Here is a 19812-nt window from a genome sequence, read left to right as displayed (position 1 = left end):
CTTAGAGAAAATATATTTCCCCCGGAGATGGTTGGGGGAGATTTAGAAGTTGTAAGTTCCGAGCACTTTACTCTTAAAGTTGCTGTCAAGGACAGGGTAATGTTTGCTCTCCTGACATCCCGTGAATCAATAAAGCTCGCAATAGACTGAAGCGGAATATGTGACAGTATTGTCTAATTAAATTTACAGCTGTAAATGAATGCCGGTTTTATTTGTAGCGAGCTATTCTGTATAGGTGTAATCAGAGAGGGGGATATGGGCCTCTCGGAGGAGGAAACACTGATGAAATATCAGCTGTTAGCTGCTCCCGGCTGCCTCCATCATTATAACATGATTAATCAGCTGTATGGCCGAGGCGCATGGCACAAGAGACTTTAAGACCTTTATCTTTTCACTTCATTCTACCTCCTTTCCTTCTTTTGATCATTTGCTTCCTTACACCTTGTTTTCTTCCTCTCCATTCCCCCTCCCTCTCTCCCTCCCTCCCTCCCTCTCTCCCACCGTCTCTATTTTGGACCCTCAGAGGGGGCAGGGTGACTCTCAGAGGGTCGACCTGCTTCTCCCTGCTCATTTCTCCCTGCACGTCTCCCCTGCTTTCCTACATTTTAAGTGTTAAAACCTCAGAGAAACTTGGCTAAACGAGTTCTTGGAGGAAAACCGAAACCCTCAAGAGCAACTCTGAAACAAACAAAAAACAACAACAAAAAAACCCCCCAAAGAAGACAGAAGAATTGCTTGATGGATTTTTGTACATTTTCTCCTGTGGGGAAGTTTTAGTGTATTTTTGGGCCTGCTGTGATCCAGCTTAAAGACAATTGTTGTGTGCCTTTTGGTGCCGGGTTTGAGTGTTTCCTTTTATCTTCTTTTTCTCACAATCAACTGGGGCCAAAAAGGATTTAACAAAGGAGTTACATGAGTGTTTCCATGGTAACGCTGCATTCCCAGAGCCTTTGAAGGACCGAAGGTTATCGGTGAACATCCAGCCACCTTAAAGACTAAGGTACTTTAAAAATCAATTTCACTCTGGCTGAATGATCTGATGCTGTACCTGTTTGTACAATCCACAGTTATGATTAATTACCCGGTATTGTCTTTTTCAAAATCCAATGAAGGCCAGCTGCCACTCAGGGCTTGCTGTTTAATTTAAAAGTGAAAGACCATTTGTACTAAATTCGCTGCTTTCAAGAGCTCATAATTTGTTCCTGTGAGGAGTTTTCATGTTCTTCCGTCACATGTCTGGGTTTTGTCTGGCTACACCTTTTCCACCACCCCTGCAGTCAAAAAACATTCATTTGAGTTTAATCAATGACTTTAAGTTGCCTGCAGAACTGCCATTTCTGGTGAAAAAGGGACAGAAATAAATTACAAAATCATAATTTTGTAAGAAAACTACTTTTCAGACAGTAACCTGTTTCTACATTCCTCCTGCAGCTTAAACATGGCACTTTTACCAGATAAAATAACCACATCTGAAGAATTTTGCATCCATAAATGGACATGATGTTTGAAAGCCGGAAGAGTTTTAAGACTCCAGTATTTTCAAAGGTAAAATATTCGCTATTCTTTTCCTCCTTTAAATCATCAGGAGATCTTTTGGGATTCCTGAACCACATGTTGGCTGTAACTATATTACAAAAGCATCACTCTGTTGTTGGGGTGATCAATATACCCTTTGTTCATTCTTCCTGTTTTGCCATTAGTTAATTTGTTAAATGTAACCAAGCAGAGTGAGTGATGGATTTCAATTGTGTGCACCTAAAAGCTCCATTTATCACAGGCGAGATTATAAATGTGAAAAAAGCTTTTATCAGGTTAGCATTAGTATTTCCTCTCTTTTGTGTGCAGTGTATAATCAGTGGCAGTGGAGGATCTAGCTGATCTTTTACACAAGGAATAATTCCAATTCAACAATGCCAAAATATGAATTACAAGTGGAAATTTTGGGGGGGGAAGTCCAGAAATACAAGTAAAGGTATAAATTTACCCTTGTATAAGATATCTGTGTACAAGATATCCAGCACTTGTAGTTGGTTGAGATGGAGCTACGTTTAATTGCATTACAACTAATTACATCAGCCATTGGGATTTAAACATGAATACCTCAAACGGGTCCCAAAGTAAATCTGAGTACTCGTTTGAATCGTGTGAAAAAGCAGAAATATTCTCAGCTCTAATCCACAATCAGTTTGATATGCATCGCATAATCTATCCAACGCTACGCATAACTGTAGCTTTTACAAACATGGCATTGTGCTGTGACATTTGTACAAATTTACATTCTTGAAAACCTTATTTGAGAATTGAGCCACAGTGCTTGAGGTAAAGCGGTAGTCCTGAAAGCACCTTCACTATGAGGATGGCCTGGCAATGGAACGGTCCATCAGGAGGAGGAACATACGTGTCAGAAAGTTGTTGCTCTCAAAACAGCTTACAGTGACTCACAATTTGGACCAAGCTGCTGTCGCCTCTCTTTTGCTGTCAAATGCCAGCGACAAGCGAGCGCCCACATTGTTCAAATTCAGTTCATTGCTTTTGTGTGGATGAGCAGCAGGTGTCCTTGCGTGTGTGTGTGTGTGTGTGTGTGTGTGTGTGTGTGTGTGTGTGTGTGTGTGTGTGTGTGTGTGTGTGTGTGTGTGTGTGTGTGTGTGTGTGTGTGTGTGTGTGTGTGTGTGTCAAGATCAGCCCGGCACCTCGTGGTAGCGGCAGGTGGGCAGGGTCATGTGATTCTGAAGAGAGGACCGACACGTACTTATGTTAAAGGGAAAATGTGAGCGTACTGACAGGAAGTATAGAATGTGGTAGAGCCATACAGTAATCAGGGGTTTGGAAAGCAGACGGTGAAGTGGATGATTGCACGGTGCAGCCTTTCCTTTTCTACCTGCCGGAGGACACGTTGACTGCAACCCGGTCTCATGTCATTGGAACACTGTGGCAGTTATACCTGCTGTGAATCAATACGTTGGCCCGACTAACCGTTGCCAAGATTCGCATGATCAATGGTCAGCTTTTTTTAAAGAAAAAAAATTAATAAATCACACACAGACACAAACAGATCGGATCAATGTGGAGCTTTCTTGAATCTCTCTCACACACAGACGTTAGAGCTGGTGTGGGTAGAATTATGTTAAATTGATTTTGCAGTTTGTTATCTGAATGCTGCAACAGAAAGGTCAGCCCGAGACTGCGACTGAATCAAAACACATCAATTCTTCACATTACACAACCATCCTGTATACTGCACAATAGGTAGGGAGATTTTTCAATATTTTTCCATTAACTCCTGCGTTTCCTTGTTAACTGCTTTCCTTTAAAGTTTGTGTGATAATAGCTAATAGGCAATAAGGTAGCCAATTTTACTCAAGTGATTAGATTTACCTCACAAGAAGAAGTATTGTGAGCGATAACCTGGAATGAATTTGAAGTATCTATGTGCATAGATGTATTTTAATTAGGGGGCAGTCCAGGCATGGCTGTTACACTATAGTTAGTGGATATCAAATGCCAGCAAAGCTGAAAATCGCCATATATTTCTTCGAGTGGGAAGAGACTGTCATTATAAACATCTCGTACGGAATTGCACAGAGTCTACAGCACTTACAGAGCTCTGCATGCTTCAGAGTCTCATTATTGGGAATGAGTCAGTCTCGCCTTACTTCAAACCTCCGGTGTCGGTTTGACTTCCTATTTTGCAGAAATGCCCTGTGAGAGGCACCCAGAGAAACCTCAGTCATCTCAACCACCAAATAATGAGCACAAACAAGCCGACACGGGCACGCAATCACGTTGTGGCACACGACCCCGCTGCTGCGCAACGACGAAAACTTGCTTGAGAGAAGTAGTTTGTCTTGTAGCACTGATTTGTGTGGTGCATTGTAATCTGCCCTGTTGCCTCTGTCTCTCGTTCTCTCATCTTGCTGAGCTCCTCAAATCGATCGTTCTTATTCTCAGATAGAAAAACAAATCATATCTGAGTGACTAACTGACATCTCAGTGAGTAAAAATCATACTTTGCATGTAACACACATACAAATGACATAATCTGGACTAAGTGATGAATTAATATTAATGTCCAGTCAACATTGTGCCATGTACTTTCCTCTGTTTAGAAAACTAAACACATCTTCTCCAGGTTTCTATTGGTGCAGGGATCAGCTTTGGAAGTCAGGGAACTCATTTCCCTTCAGAAGCAGTCAGTACATGGCTGCTTGAACCTCATTGATTTATAGATGTTGGCACTTTGAATGGCGAAGTCATCATTAGCTGAGACCTGGTAAAAACTGCATTCCAACATTTTTTATAGGACAGTTGGAGCAATAATGTGCTGTCATTTGAGTTAAAGGGCAAATGGATGAAAGCTGACATACACTGTATTCTCAGAATTTTACAGAGGTATCACAAAACTGTGCATGGAAAGGTCATGGGGAGTGTTGTTTACCTTCTAAAAAAGCTGAATGAGGCCTTCTGGAGTTTTGGAGGCAATATAAGGCTTGTAAATGTGTTTTTTTATGTGGCTTGATTAAAGCATTGAAAACTCATAGTACGAAACCCAGTGAAGTTTTCCATGTTGAAGAAGGCAGCTATCTTTTCGCTATTTCCTCATCCACGCTGGGCCGCTGTGGCTCAGGTGGAGAAGCGTATTACCTTCCAAGGTTTCAAGGTTCAATTCCCATGTCTGACTTGTGCCGCAGCGTCCTTGGGCAAGACATTGAACGAATTGAGTGTCTCTTGCATTGCAGCTTTGAACTTTGTCATCATCAGTGTCTGTGTATTTGTATGCATACCAATAGTACAAAGCATTACTGAGGTCAGTGGACACTGGGGACCAGAATATATGGTTTTGGTTCTTTAAAAAAAAAAAATGAATTTCATGAATTTTCTGCTATGAATGACTCAAAAAAAATTAGCTCAAATAACAAAGTAGGAAAAATAAAACATTACATCTAAAATAATAGGATTAACCAGAGTCCTTACACGTGAGTTATATAGTGGAACACATTTTATATCTGTCATTTAACTTTGATTGTTAAGAGACAGAAAAGCAAAACACTTCACCTCACCTGTATTTATATACGTTAAAGACTGTGCATGCAGAATGTGCATAAATCATTCTTATTGAATTCACAGCTGAAACATAATTTCCATTACTTGTATGTGAATTTAAGCGGCAAAATCAGGCAGCACAAACCCAACAACCAAAGAGGACCGATCAAGACAACGAGATCTAAACTCTGCACAATGGTGAAAGAAACAATTACATTAGAATTAGAATTCACTAGGCATTATATATGACACTACTGCTGGTGTATTTCCCCATTAAATTATGCCACATTTGAAAGGATGCATTTGGTGGATGAGCAGCAGAGCTTGGTATGTGGAGGGGTGCCCATGAAAAACTGACCAAACCTTTACTGCTGATGTCAAGCAGCTGTTCAACTTAATTGTACAAAAGTAACACAAACAAAAACAACTGTGTAAAATATAAAGCAAAGTATCCAGTCTGTAATACAGCAACCTTACCACAATGAAAATGGCTCAGCTGTGATGTTGGTGTTTCACTCCAGCATGCAAACCTGTTCTGTTTATTCTGCTGAGGACTCAATGGGATGTTTTGACCTGAGTGGGAAGGTCCTTTCATCAACATATTGTTTGTGTTTATATAGGGGACGTGTTGTATATTAAAAAAAAAACACTCTGCACAGCTGGAATTGGTGGATTCAACATACAAACACACAGGCACACAAGCTTGCAAAACAATTGTTTAATTGGCACCTTTCCTCTCTCTCCAGATCTCTTCAACAATGGGCATTCAGAGCAACGCCGGGGAGGCGGCCCCTGCATCTCGACCCAATCAGAGGACGTTTCTGGACGATATTATAGTAACCTTCAGTTCCCCGATGGCCTGGCTGCTGGTTGTTGCATTGATCATCACCTGGTCAGGAGTAGCTATTGTTATATTTGATCTGCTCGATTATGAGACGCTTGCAGGTAACGTTTAATTTTTGTTTTGAGTTGATCTTTTTGCATTTTACTATAATTAAAACGTTCACTTATTTGAATCCAAATGTTACTGCAATGTTTTTGACCCTATTTTTGTCCACTCATGCATTACCCATCCTTCACAACCCAGTCACATTCCATCCGAACATTTCTCAATGAAACTCTCAGACATTTTTGAAGCGGACTTCAAAAGTGTTTTTTAGCTCTCATGAAGGTCATTTTCAGCGTTGCCCATGTGTCAAGATGAAGGACTCACACTTTACGCCAATGCTCGTGGTAATCACGCAATGCGTTACCGTCTGTGTTGCTTTAATCATGATCACGTTTAAGGCAACACAAAGTGTGATTCCTGCTCACGATACAGACGGACACGCTGAAAATGGTTTAAAGAAATGTTGTTTTTTTTATCCTCACATTCACACATCTTCCCACTTCCATCAGTTTATGTACAAGTGTAATCACTGTGTACATACTCCTCATTTCCCCTAAAAATCTGACTCATACACTCGTAGAATAGATTGAAAGGCTCAACCGGTAAAACAGTCACTGCAATATCGAGAAATAGCAAATAAGAAAGTTTCTTTAACAAGGTGGTTTAGATTTACCTTAATGGACTTTTCTGTAATGTCTGCTGCAACTCTGGAAAACTGGGAGCAGCTTTGTTTCCTCTCTCTTCTTCATCCTGTTATCTCACTTTCATGACTTAATTGTCTTCAGTGATTACACTTTCTGTGATCCCACTTTAATTACTCTATTGTCCTGAGATGATAGAAAATGAGTTTCTATGAGATTACAACAATGTTACTCACTGATTAAATAGTGAATGTAACAGTCAATATCTCACCACCCGTAAACATGTCTTGTCACTGCTTTTCATGGTAAGGCTGAGAAATCCATGAAAACAATGGCTTTATACAGTTAGATAATACAACAGACATTGAAAATCAGAGAGCTACGTTAACAATAACTAAACATTAGCTGTAAGAGGATTATTCAGCACCAAATAGCTACGCAGGAAATGTATTTCTTGTCATATTGTGACTATTAATCTGTGTACAGTATATTCAGACTGAAGCAGATATTATTCTATGTATACCACGTGTGAAGTTAAAATGGTGTGAAGGGACAATTGGTGGCAGTTTATCCACATACTGTTGCCGCCATACTGTGTTGCTATGTATATTAAGCTACAATAACTGGAAAATAGAGGAAGCACTTATCAGCACATAGATTATTAATCGATAATTTAGTCAGTGGTCTCTTTTAGTTTACCCAGCAGATTGACATTAAGAGCAAAACCTAAACATTTATCTACATTGGTTGATCTACTTGGGCTATCATCCATGAAAATTCCTCCTTCCCCTGTGTGTTTTCTAACAAACTGAACTGCTCTTTTTCGGAAACTTCTTGGACCAGTAACACTGAGCATTAGTGCCCGCTCAATAAACGTCAGTGAATAAACTTGACTCACAAAGGTCAAACTGCTACTGATCCAGCCTCCACACAAAAAGGGGAATAAATCACCCTGGATATCCCAGAGTGCAGTTAATTTACTGCCATAATGACCTTTCTATCAATTCTACGCATATCTGCTCTATCACCACTTTCCACCACACATCCCCATGTATTCGGACTATTCCAGGAGGATAGTCCTGCCTCACACCTCCCAACATGCTCATCTCTAACTCCTCTCCTCACTCTCTTCCTCCCCCTTTTTTCACTCCCACCATCCCTTCACCTCCTCTCCATCCTCATGCTGTCAATCACCTGCCATCCCATCCAAAGACTACACATCATACTGTGACGACCCCGTGTGTTTATATCCCGGTAAAACCACAACAACAACAGTTTGATGCAGTGCTTGCTCGTAGAACGCTGCCTGTGACAATGCAGAGTGGAGCATGAACAGAAGTGACCCCTGTGAAACATGTGTCTGGTTTTTTTTTTTTTTTTCAGTTTATGTTGCTTTGGATTTGACATACTAATGCGTGAATCAATGCCAAATCCACACCAAGCAGGTGCTGCCCCCTGATAAAACTCTTTGAGAAGGAAGTGCTTTTACAAAGATTCGGAAACTAAACTCGTGCCGCAATTCGAGAAGCCATCCGTTTGAGTGAAGCCAAAGTGCCTCAATCATAAAAAAGTAGTCTTAATGGGTAGGTCGCTCCTGTTGCTGCAGATTCCTTGATATTTTTCATTTGGACTATAGTCATTCTTTGGTGAAGGAAACATTTTTTGTTTTTTGTTTTTTTTAAACAGATTTACAGATAGACAAAAAAAAATTGCCTTGAGAGAAAACCTTTTCACATTTTCTTTGTTGTGTGACATTTCAAAATGGACTCTTAAAAACTATTTTCTCATACAAGTGAAATGCATTCTCACTGAAGGTTCAGGGAAAGTGTTTGTGACCAGTCGACTACGTGAGGTCATATGAAATACGAAAAAATACTGTACGTGTTGGACAGTAAACGCAAGACTTCAAATTGTTGATTGTTGGACAGTGGACACAGTTCTGTCGTAATCTTGTTTTAAATCAATAAGTCAATAAAACTACAGTTGACGTGACACACAAGTCAAGGAGGAAGTGATGCAGTGGCGAGTACATTATTTCATGATACAACACATAAGGAACATGATTTCATCAGAAACCCTACTCCAATTGTTGCATCTACAGCTCATAATATTATTTGTTTTCACCAATTGTTATATTTGGCTCAGGAGAGGTGGACTCGAGATGCTGGACCCTGAAAACCAAGATTGTCACTTCATTCCAAAAAGGGGAAACCAGAAATCAAAGCCCATAATTTCAAAAGAGCGTTTTCCTCAAGGCACACAGAAACACAGATGGGTTGACAACCAGAAGAAAGCCCATTATATAGCAAAAGCCACCAGGTGACGACAATCACACAGGTGAAAGACATCAGGGCGGGAACAGCAATCGGACATGACAGGCAGAATCCGAATCGAACAACAAATACGAGACACAAATAGAGCCTGACTACGATGGATCCTGAACACACTTCTCAACAGAAAGGCCCATTTACAACGCTGAAATCAACAGGCATCAAATGGGCCAGTGTTTTTGAGTCTTTAAGTAAATCAAATAAAATGAGTAATTATTTGGAGAATGTCAAACTGCAGATTGAGACTGTACAACTCCACTCTACCAGCTTTAAATGTTGATTTACCCGGAGCATTAAAGCTCCGATGTAAAGCCTTCATTCATTTATTTATTCACTAAAAGTCTGTGTCTTGTTGGTCCTCTATCAGCTGGAAACAGCTTGTGTTTATCAAGCCTCTCCGCTACAGATGGGTGGCAAATTAAAAGGAAATACAATAGAAAGGTGGTTGGCCATCGCACGCTTCCAAAATAGACTCGGAGCTCCCTGACGTCATCTTTGCAATTGACTAAAACACGGCTGGAGAAATGCACAGCAATATTGGGAGGAAAATAATTTCAAGCCTTGATTAGAGTTCTTGCTCGTTCAAAATTTCCCAAATGGTTTCATATCTGGTGGAAATTGTAGCCACAATAAAGGATGCCTATGCAGAATATAAACAGTGTTTTTAGATGCTTCTTCAAATAGCAGCATCTGCTTTCAGTATGTCCATATGTTCGTATTTAGTCAAAACTTTTTTTTGTAATTTGTGACTCAGCAGGAGGTCATAGACTCCGACTATTCTGGTGAGAGACAATTGTACACCCCGTGCATGTAGAAGCTGGAACTGCACGTGTTTCCTCTGGACACCCTAGGTCGTCAATGACAATGAGGCTGGGTGACAAACAAGCTCAAAATAGACCTTCAGTCACCGACTGCTTCATGAAAACAGCCAATACGTAGACTTCAATAGGACTTTATTGTACAATTTAACACATCAATTCCCCCGTGGGGCTCACTTGAATAACTTGACATATCATGATCATGTTTAATGGACAACGGAGTCAATCTGCCGTACTTGACGTCAATGATTACAGTTCATTAAAGGCTCACTTCTATATGTATACCTTGTGGAAGTATACATTTGTTTAGAAAATCACATTGATGTGACATTGTTCCAGCACAAAATCAAAAAATGAGGCTTTATGTCTTGAGCGTGATTGTGGGGGTCCCCAGTTGACATCAAGTTTAAAGAAAAAAATGAAACAAGCCACGTTGCAATGACTTCCTGAGGCGAATCCTATAAAAAGGAGCAGCAACCTGCAGAAACTTGAAAAAAAATGCAGAGATGACAAAGACAATGAATTTAGAGTTTCATCAGTCCCTTTTTCAAACCCTTGTTTTTTTATTCTTCTGACAGAAAGGCAGAAAAAAAAGAGTCATTCTGGAAGCTTGCGTTTCTCCTTTATGAGGGAAAGTGCTTAGATTCAAACAGATGGAAAACATGTATTGATGGTAATCTGCTGTTTATTTTCTAGTTCAGACATTGCTGATGGGCTTGTAAAACTAAAATACACCATGTGTTCACAATATCTGTCATTTGGAAAAAGAAAGAAGGAAGGAAAGAAAGAAAAGCATCATTTTTCTTTTCTTTTCCAACTCACACGTACGCTTTAAACTACTTTATGCTCTTCTCGTCTGAGGGTTTTTCCGACCCTCCTGGGTTCTTCACTCTGCTGCACATTTCAGTTTTTTTTTGTTTTGTTTTTTCTCCGGGCCTCTTCGTGCGCTATCATATTGATGTGTCTGCCCAACTTCACAAAACTAAGAAACAATGGCACAGAGGTAAAGAGGTGCGGCGATGGGGGGGGGGATCAGACACATAAAAGTGAGGTTGTGAGGGGAAGTAGATTTAAGGAGCAAACAAAGCGGATGAGGGAACAGGAGGAAAGAAAGAAAACGTGAAGGAGGAAGGTGAGGCAGACGAAAGACTGTGTGACTAAAGTCACTTAGATAAAGACGAGGCAGAGTTGTAGGTGGGGCTGCTTGTCTTGTATTCCCTCCGTCTCTGGCTGTGTGTCTGGTGTGCCAATCAAAGAAATGTCAATGCATTAATCACTTGTTCCATTAGCCTTTGCAACTCCTCCACACTGGGCGAGAAACAGGCAGAAAGGGCCGGGTGAGGGAACGTTGAAGAGATCCGCAGAGAAAATCACAACACTGAGTTTCGCACTTTGAAGCCAATGACTGCAACAATATGCAGGCACGAACGTCCCCAGAGAGACGAATGCAAAACACCTGCACAACAGTGGGATCGTATCACACTATGTACTAATGCTATGAGTGATGCAGAAGCAATTTAGAGTCACTATTTAGCCTTAAATGCATGTTTACAAGAGAGAAAACTTGCAAAATCCCTCACAGAGATGGCTCAAATTGAACCAATGACGTTCCCACTACGAGACCGGAGTACTAACGACTACACCAGCTGGGAAAAGTCAAGATTGCTCGATTGCAACTCAGGAAAGAATAGTGAGCGATCCTGGATATGTTTATCATGAGATAGAAAGAGATTTAAAAGTAAGAGCCACTGTCAAGACACGGAAAATCATCCAGAGATGTAAAACCATCCATATGTGACAAAAAAAAAAGCACAGAGAAGCTCTGAAATGACAACTTTTCTACTACAAAACTAATTCAAAGAGATTTAACACAAACTAAATAGGACAAAAATAATTATTAAAAGAATGCATAGAGACAACAAGTGTGACAAATTCTTTAAATGTATCTGCAGAACAGAAACAAAAGTAGTACATATCCTGTTGTGTGTCTCTTTTATGAAAAATAGAGACCTTTTATACAACCGCGTCTATCTGTTCTCCATCTGTCAATGACTTTTAATAACTAATAAGCAGCACTGTGGTTTTGCATTCACAAAAGACAAATGGTAATCAGTCTTAATTCCAAATTAAGCTCAGTATCACTCCTGGTGGCGCATCAAGTTAAATGTCGGCCTTCTGTTTGGTGAACATTCAGTTTAGTCTTTGGTGCAAGTGGCAATGATTAAACAAACCCATGTTAAAAAATTTTTTAAAAAAGAGCAGCTGGAAAAACAGTGCGCAGCTATTACAAATGCCATAATTTGTGTCATTATACACATTTACAATATTGCGTTTGTTAATTGTTGGATTTCATTCTAGATCTTGATCAGATGATAAACAGTCAATAAAGAGGGTTGCTTAATAATCCATACTCCGCTTAACCTTAGGATTGATTTAAATGGTTTCCTTTGAAAAAAAATTCTAAACCCTATGTTATTATGTATATTGCAAAAATTCACTGTGATGTACCATGCTCGCGAATTACGCAACCTTGTATTATGTAGACAATGTCATTGGTGCATAAACAAGTAAAAAAGTATCAGGAACGTTTTGCTTTAAATCTGCAGTTGCACATTCCTCATTTAGCATGTCGTCTGCATCATGGTCTGCATGACAAATATGCAATGTGTGGGATTTATGCGTCACGTTTTCTGCATTTCAGTAAACAACAACAAAAATAACCCTGCACAAATAATCCTAGTCTGTGGCTGTGAATGATTGATAACTAGAAATTGGTATTCAGACAATGGCTGCTGATCATTGTATTTCCCACATGACTTTCTCGCTCTCTATTATGTGCTTTTCCCCTCTATTGTTCGCCCTTTTTTTTTTTTTTCTCCCTCAGCGCCCTGTATATAGCTACTTCACATCCTCACTCTCTCTTTTAATGTCATGTTTGTGTGTCTCTCTCCCTCTCAGGTCTCCCTCCTCCTCCTGCCATTGCCAAGAGAGGTTTGAAGGCTAGAGGCAAGCAGAGACTTCTAAGCTATCACATTCGCATTCACTCCCTCGTACAAGAATTTAAATAATCTAATATTATACAGTATTGCTCTCGGTAGCAACCTGCTGTGAACAAACAGAGTCTTACACTAATATAATGAACAACATCAGAGTGCAGGAGCTCAGAAAGCTGCATGGGGTGAAGAAAATAACACCTACACATGCTTTTTATTTATATGGTACATATCTGCCAATGCCCATGTGACCGTGGGCTGGCACCCTCACGCCTTGACTGAAACAAAGCAGAGTTCTTTATGAAAAAGAGCAGAAAGTTTTCAATAGAGGGGCTTGATTACTTCGAAAAATTGTCAGAATGATTGATACCGCATGGAAGTGATTAATAAGTGGATTGCAGAGCGATTGAAGGCGACTGTCTCCATCTTGAGTCTTATAATCAGTCATTCAGCCAATTTAAATGGAAGGAACTATCTGCCGTGTTGTTTGATGTCAACGTGCGCCTCACCCTCGACAAACGGAGAAAAATGGAAGAAAAAAAAAAAAAAGCAATAAAATGGTGTGAGGTGATAAGACACCAGCTAATTGGTCTGCATGAAGGCTATGAAGCAACTCTCAGTTGGCTGATGTTATTGTGACAACAGTTGCTGGTATTATTAGCAGGTGAAAAGTCCAAGGGCTTATCACCAATCCACTCTGCATGAGGGTCGTCTGAATGAAGAAAAAAGTATGGCACAGTACAAGCTGACCTTTAAAGTTTCATGTAACGGCCGTGTTTAACTGCACCACATGCAGCTTTTTGAACGTCAGACAGCGATAGAGACATTGTTCAGGTTTTCAAGTTTGCAAGGTGATTGCTCCCGGTGTCTCTCCAAGAATATCCTTTCAGTAAAACAGCTATAAGTTTATAGGAGGGGAAAAAAAGAAGCTGTTTGAGGAAGAGACCCCCAGCAGGACAAACAAATTTAGTTTGCCTCTAAAACGCAGGGTATCACCTCAAGAAAAAACATAGAAAGAGAAAACATCAGGCTGTTCTGCTTCAGATCTGGTACATAATTGGGAATGGTGCTGGGGTCCACGATTGTAATTTTACTTGCACAACATAACTTTGCTTCTGATAGAAATCTGTTTTCAAACACACAATGTATTTAATTATCATTGGTTAACAGATCAAATGCCACAATGTATTCTTTATATCTGTTGTTTGAGAAATCAGCTCTTATCATATATTTATTACTTAGGTAAATTGACTTGATTGACTGGTGATTCAAAGTAACTTGTAATTTGAGTGAATTTTCCCAAAAAGGTTTTGTACTTGTATGAATGTATAAATATTCTAGAAATACAGTTTAACCAATGCAACAGTTGTTGTACTTCAGTGGACATTCTCAGTACTCGTTCCGCCTTTCATAAGTTGTAACAAAGGTTGTATAGATAATGTGAAATTAGCTCAAATAAAAAAATCAGTTCAAATTAATATAATGCATTAAACTTCCAGAACTCATTATTGGAGTCTGTTTAAAACAAACCAAAACTTTTTTTTTTCTAGATCGAATGGAATAATTTAGGTTATTATATCCAACTACAAATATTTCAGCCCATCAAATGAGTTTTAGGTGTAATTAGGATGTCATCGAAGATCTTGGCCATCCTCGCACCACTGCTCTCTGACAGCCAAACTACCCACTGTGTTGTTTATGATGTGACTGCACTACTTCTTCGATGATGGTAATATTGTTTAGGGAGTCAGTGGAAATCAACTATTTTGAGCCAAGGACGTGTCGGAGTAAACATGACGGGAAGAAGGTGAAAGTTGCAGCTGAAAGACGAGTTCCATTAAACTTGAGTGGAATGAAAGAGTCTGCTTCAAGAAGAGGGTCAGGGAGCCACAGAAACACTTTGTCTCAGCAATTTGTGTGCGAGAGAACATGTGGCCACACATACAAATAATATTGACAACATGATTCTAAGCTGTATGATTTAAAACCGTGTGGTTTTATACCTGGGTGTGAAACCTTATTCTGGATGGGCGCCAGGATTTACCTGACCATCACCATTACATAGAGAAGATCTTTGAAAGCTCCTGCTTCTGTGTGTTTGTGTGTGTCATCAGTTGGCTTCACTGCAATGTTTTGACAAGTCGGAGCACAAGTCCACAGCCACTCTTACAAGGAATCTATAGAGTTGCCTCTCAAAAAATAATTAGAAACCACCGATTTAAAACAACACATCACAGTCAAAACAAAAGAAAATGGCTTTCTATTACGATTTTCTTTGATTCGTCATTTACCTCTGCCCTCTTTGTAGGCGTTCGCCCAATAAAGTCAAGTCCTGCCGGAGTCGCCGGTCATGTCTCAGCTCCGGAGAGCTCTGATTGGCTGGAGATGTTGTGGTCATTTGCAGCCGGCTTGGTGGCCCCCGATGATGAGGAGGAAGGTATTCACCAGCTAACTGAAATCCTCACATGTAAGAAAACATCAGCTCATGCCCATTAACCCCAGAATGGCTGCAATGCTTAATAACAATCGTCAGTTTACTAAATACAGAGCCCATTCTGCCTAACAGTTTCATATGGGCAAAGACTTTACATGCTCCAAATGACTCATGATTTGAATCTGCCAAATGCTTCTGCGGTCACTGACTAGGAGTCACAATAAATTCCGTTTACACACTGATTCACTTCAGGCAGAAGAATAACATTTCTATCTTAACATCTATATTCAATTATCAGATGCAGCGTTCCATGCAAATATTGTTAATTAACTGAGTTTAAAAGCTTGAACTTTTGCACTAGTGTTTCATAAAGCTTTGCCAATACCAAGATGCTCTCATTCAGACTGATGGCAAGCAGCAGAAAGATTGTAAGGGCTATTAAAACTGTCTTTTCAATAAGACAAAGGTGCAAGGCCAACAAAACAGCAGACAGATAGAAAATAAAAAAAAAATAAAAAAAACATTCTCCCTGTTTCCACCGAGCCTCACTTAAGAGCTACTTCTCTCTGAGTGGCGGCGTCACGTGTGCTATTTGCCATCCAATAATATCTGTACATTGGAAAATGGAAATTCCTGAACACTTTTGTCTGTTTTGCAGCTTTCCACTCAGAGGAGCTATGAGGAGAAGATGTGAAGAGGGGATGAGAAGAATGAAGTGCTGGAGAAATGTTAAAAGAGAGGTCGAGGAATTGAAGAGAGGACGTGAAGGAACAGAATGTGAACTCAAACCCAGTAATGTTTTTTTTCTTGCCTGTTGTGGATTTGATGAATTAAATACTCCAAAACTGAAATGTTTCTCCTGAATGTTTTCTCTGCAACCGACATTCTTCAAATATCAGCAGCTTAAAATGAGCCTCCTTCAACATCTCATGATGACAAATTACAAATATATTCACTGGAGATAATGACCTTGTGAGAACCAATTGATAAGTTCAGTCAGCTAGCGCTATACTAATTAATGAGTTTCACTGTCATCATATAAGTGTGAGCCTGCATTGACACGACAGTATTTCAAGTGAAAACACGTTCGCATTTTCGTTTCAGAAAACGTTCTCGTTCACCCGGACAGCAGCAACACTGATAACGATGTGGTTTTCATGTAGGGCCATTAGTGCGCATCACAGGGCAATATTAGTGTCATCGATTCCCCACAAATGTATTGTTTTGGATTGTGAGATTAAATCTGAGCATCCAGAGAAAAGCCACACACGCAGGAAGACTTCTACGCAGGACTTGGTATTCTGGGTTTGACGTGGAACTGCTAACTGCCACACTGTTCCTAAACAGTGTGGCAGTGTGACAAAACAAATAAATGAGACAAACCGAATGCTGACAACACTGGAGACACTACCTATGTACCATATTGGTCCAACTATAAGACAAGGTTGTTGGTTTTTTTTGTCTTCTGGGAAATAGAGCTGATAAAGTGAGATATATTTAGGATCCGAGGAAACAGTTATCTGCTCTTCTTTGTCTTATCTTTAAAATGTCAATAAATATAATCTCATGTGGTTCCAGGAAGAAGTAAAATTATCCCTATCATCCAGTTAACATGAACCTGTGTCTGAAAAATGGAGCGATACAGCAATCACCTGGGGAAAAGTGGCTAAATGTAGGTCAAATTAATCAACTATACAGGAATAGTAATGGGTGTAATTTAAGCGGAGTGTGATCAATGCAGCTGAGACTTATGTTCAGGCCAATATAGTACACAAACAGAGTCACTTTAACAAGAAGCAGGTGCAGATAGGTAAAGTAAGGTAGCCAGACAAACTCCAACCACAATTAAGGAGAGAAAATTGGAACATTAGAACCAGACATGACTTAATATGACTAAACCATAATGCTGAAATAAAAGAATATCAATAGAATCATTTGGGAGCAAAGCTCGAAAAATGAATCAAAAAATGGAAATACATGTCTGAATCAGGCATCTTTGAACAAATATACACTTTGAGAGACTAACTTTTCTCGCGAAACACATTTGTGCAACAACTATTGCTTTCTGCTTCCGTTCTTTCCTCTCCAGTATGCACATTTATCTGCAAGGCAGATGGCTTGAGTTAAAGATGACCAGTCGCTAAAAAGCCCAAAGTCACTGGGGAAGCCACGGGGTAACAGCAACAACCTGTAGGGTGCCAACAGGAAGCTGACTTGGAGAAGATAAGGACCACCTTCCCTTCAGCAAGACCCTCCAGTGTCAGACCGAGTGACTCCAACAAGGAGCTCAATTATATGATAAGGCAGATAGAGAGAAAACACCCCAAAAAATTATTTCAGAGAAAAGTAGCTGTGAGTGTGTAGCTGAAAAGAAACGGAAAAGAATAATAGAAAGAAAGGGGGGAAAAAGACGATAAACCTGACTGGAGACCCGAGCTGCAAGATGAATGCTTAATACAGCTACCGTTAGCAACTGAAGCAGCAGGAATATGGTGAAGGCCCAAATGATTAAATGGGAAAGATATGCCTTCTATAGCACTGAGGAAAAACAATGCAATTCCATAAACTGGAGCAAAGATGTTAAATGAGATCTTCCTGTTACTCCCTGTTCACCTTCCTATTGCTGTAGGGCAGAAAACAGGAAGATTTTTATCTGAGAACAGACATGGCCACTTTTCACAGTCTGGAAATTTTTTCTTTTTTTTTCTTTTGTGTGTTGGCCCCTGTTTCATTCTCTCGCTTATCAACATAATTTTAATAGAAATCATTAAAAAAGCAGCCTAATTGCATGAAGCGTCTCCAAATTTAATGTTCATTCTATAAAGAATAAAAATGATTAATAATAGCAACAAACCTCAGAATAATTAAATGTGTTTATATTTCTTATATTTCAGTGATATAATGGGACTCACACACACACATGCACACACTTGAGACAAGATGAGTGTTTTTCCATGGATTTAATGAAAAGGGTCTTTGATTTGTCAGAGCAAACACTTCATCCTCCCCAACACACACTTACACCTTCTCATCGGCAGCAAATCAATCGCTGGTTTGTTTGAGAGCAGAGGAGCATTTTGATGTTCCAGCACTGAATTATGGATAAATTATTAACAATTTTCAATTAAACTGAGGCTTGATTGCAACAAACTTCACTTTAGAAAAAAATGTGCAGGATGGGAAATCGGCTTGCACTTTCATACTGTATTGATTAGTTTTCTATAACTTAGTGGACGGTGTTTATAATTGGGAAACAGGCTTATCTGCGGAGAAGTTATTTGTGCTGCAGCTCCACTGATGAGCACATTATTCCTCGTGTGTTCCAGCTGCACGATTACAAGTGTGTCTCTTTCTGGATTTACTAAGGTTTTGAGGCTTCGTCTTGCACTTGGCACTCGAGTGTGTTATTTTTAACGCTTTCCTCCTAATCCCTCCCTGAATATCAGGTTTTTAACCTTAATTTAAGCATGTGTCAACGCCATCATCCATCTGGACCTGATCCCAGCTTATAGATAAAAACAATTTATAGTTTCTATACCTGTAGTTACCATAAAAGCTGTGTATTTGGGCTGTGGGAAGAAACTAGAAAAACCTGGAGAAAACACATGCAAATAGAAATAAACTGTACAAAATAAGGCCTCATGGTGCACTTGAACCAGAGATATCCATTAAACAGTTTCTTGTTCTGATAAAGTATGACGGAATATTTTACATGTGAAACCATTAATTTAAAAAATTTGGGGGGAAAGTTGTTTGAAATCTACAGAGAATCATGTGGCCAATGGGCAGTGATTTGGACATGTCTACTTTTCAACCAGAGCCACCGTAATAATGTAAAGAGCCAAGAAGATAAATCTGTACTCAGACAGAATCAGTAATAACATTATGAGCGAGACGTTTAGAACATCAATCATGTCTTAAATGAACCCATGTCTTCAAAGTTGATGCGTTGGAAGCTAAAGAAAAAGAGATGAGCTGTTCCCTGTTGTCAATATCTATCAACAGTGGTCCAATGATAGAAAAGAGCCACATTGATGTACCTGTAGAATGAAAAGTGTTCTTAGGATTCTGATAGAAATGTGTCACAAAACTCATCTTGTCACATCTAAACCTCATATTAGGCCTGATCATAATGTTATGGGCAGCAATAATATCACAGAGCTGTAAAAAAAAGACATTACTTAAGAACTTTATGATTATTTTTGTTTTAATATTTGAATCCCATGAGAAAAACTAGGTCACATGTGAAGAAAGTTCCCGTTGGGGTTATGCAGTACGAACAGACATACTCTAGTAGTATTATAACTGGGAGCTGCTCTCCAAGTATTCATGATTTCTGTTCAAAATCCCCCCCCCAACAAAAAAAAATCCATTCACTTCCAGTGAAGTTTCAAACTGACCTTTAAAAACAAAAAATTGCTTTAAAACAATTCATCCAAATAGTCCGGTAAAGACATGCTCTCTGTTTGCTCTTTGCTCATTTAGGAAAGTAAAACTGCAGCATCATCTTCTTGAAACTTCTTACACCAACGATCATAATCCCTTCATTTACTTCAGGACGAACAAAGTCCATGTTTTCATTCGTGGCGTCATGATGAGAATGACATTAAATTTCATCAAAGCGATAGTGTGATGATGTAGGAACAGTTAATCTTAAAATAATTGAC

General features: G+C 39.5%; 1 protein-coding gene across 3 annotated transcripts; it reads left to right on the top strand.

Annotated features, from left to right (window-relative positions):
* Positions 1-526: 526 nt before the first annotated feature.
* Positions 527-15990, top strand: trdn (triadin). Of its 3 annotated transcripts, none has more exons than XM_080513729.1 (6): positions 527-1000; positions 5787-5985; positions 7783-7824; positions 12677-12724; positions 15020-15148; positions 15804-15990. In XM_080513729.1, exons 2-6 carry the CDS (start codon positions 5799-5801, stop codon positions 15824-15826), a joined length of 429 nt encoding a protein of 142 aa, XP_080369855.1. In that variant the 5' UTR covers positions 527-1000; positions 5787-5798; the 3' UTR covers positions 15827-15990. The 3 variants fall into 3 exon arrangements, with proteins under 3 accessions (XP_080369855.1, XP_080369854.1, XP_080369856.1); XM_080513728.1 differs by having other exon boundaries at positions 15020-15178; XM_080513730.1 differs by lacking the exon at positions 7783-7824 and having other exon boundaries at positions 15020-15178.
* The last annotated feature ends 3822 nt before the right edge of the window (positions 15991-19812 follow it).

Source organism: Blennius ocellaris (assembly GCF_963422515.1).
Source record: "Blennius ocellaris genome assembly, chromosome: 18".
In the NCBI taxonomy this organism is placed as follows: Eukaryota; Metazoa; Chordata; class Actinopteri; order Blenniiformes; family Blenniidae; genus Blennius; species Blennius ocellaris.
This window is presented reverse-complemented; position numbering and strand designations above follow the sequence as displayed.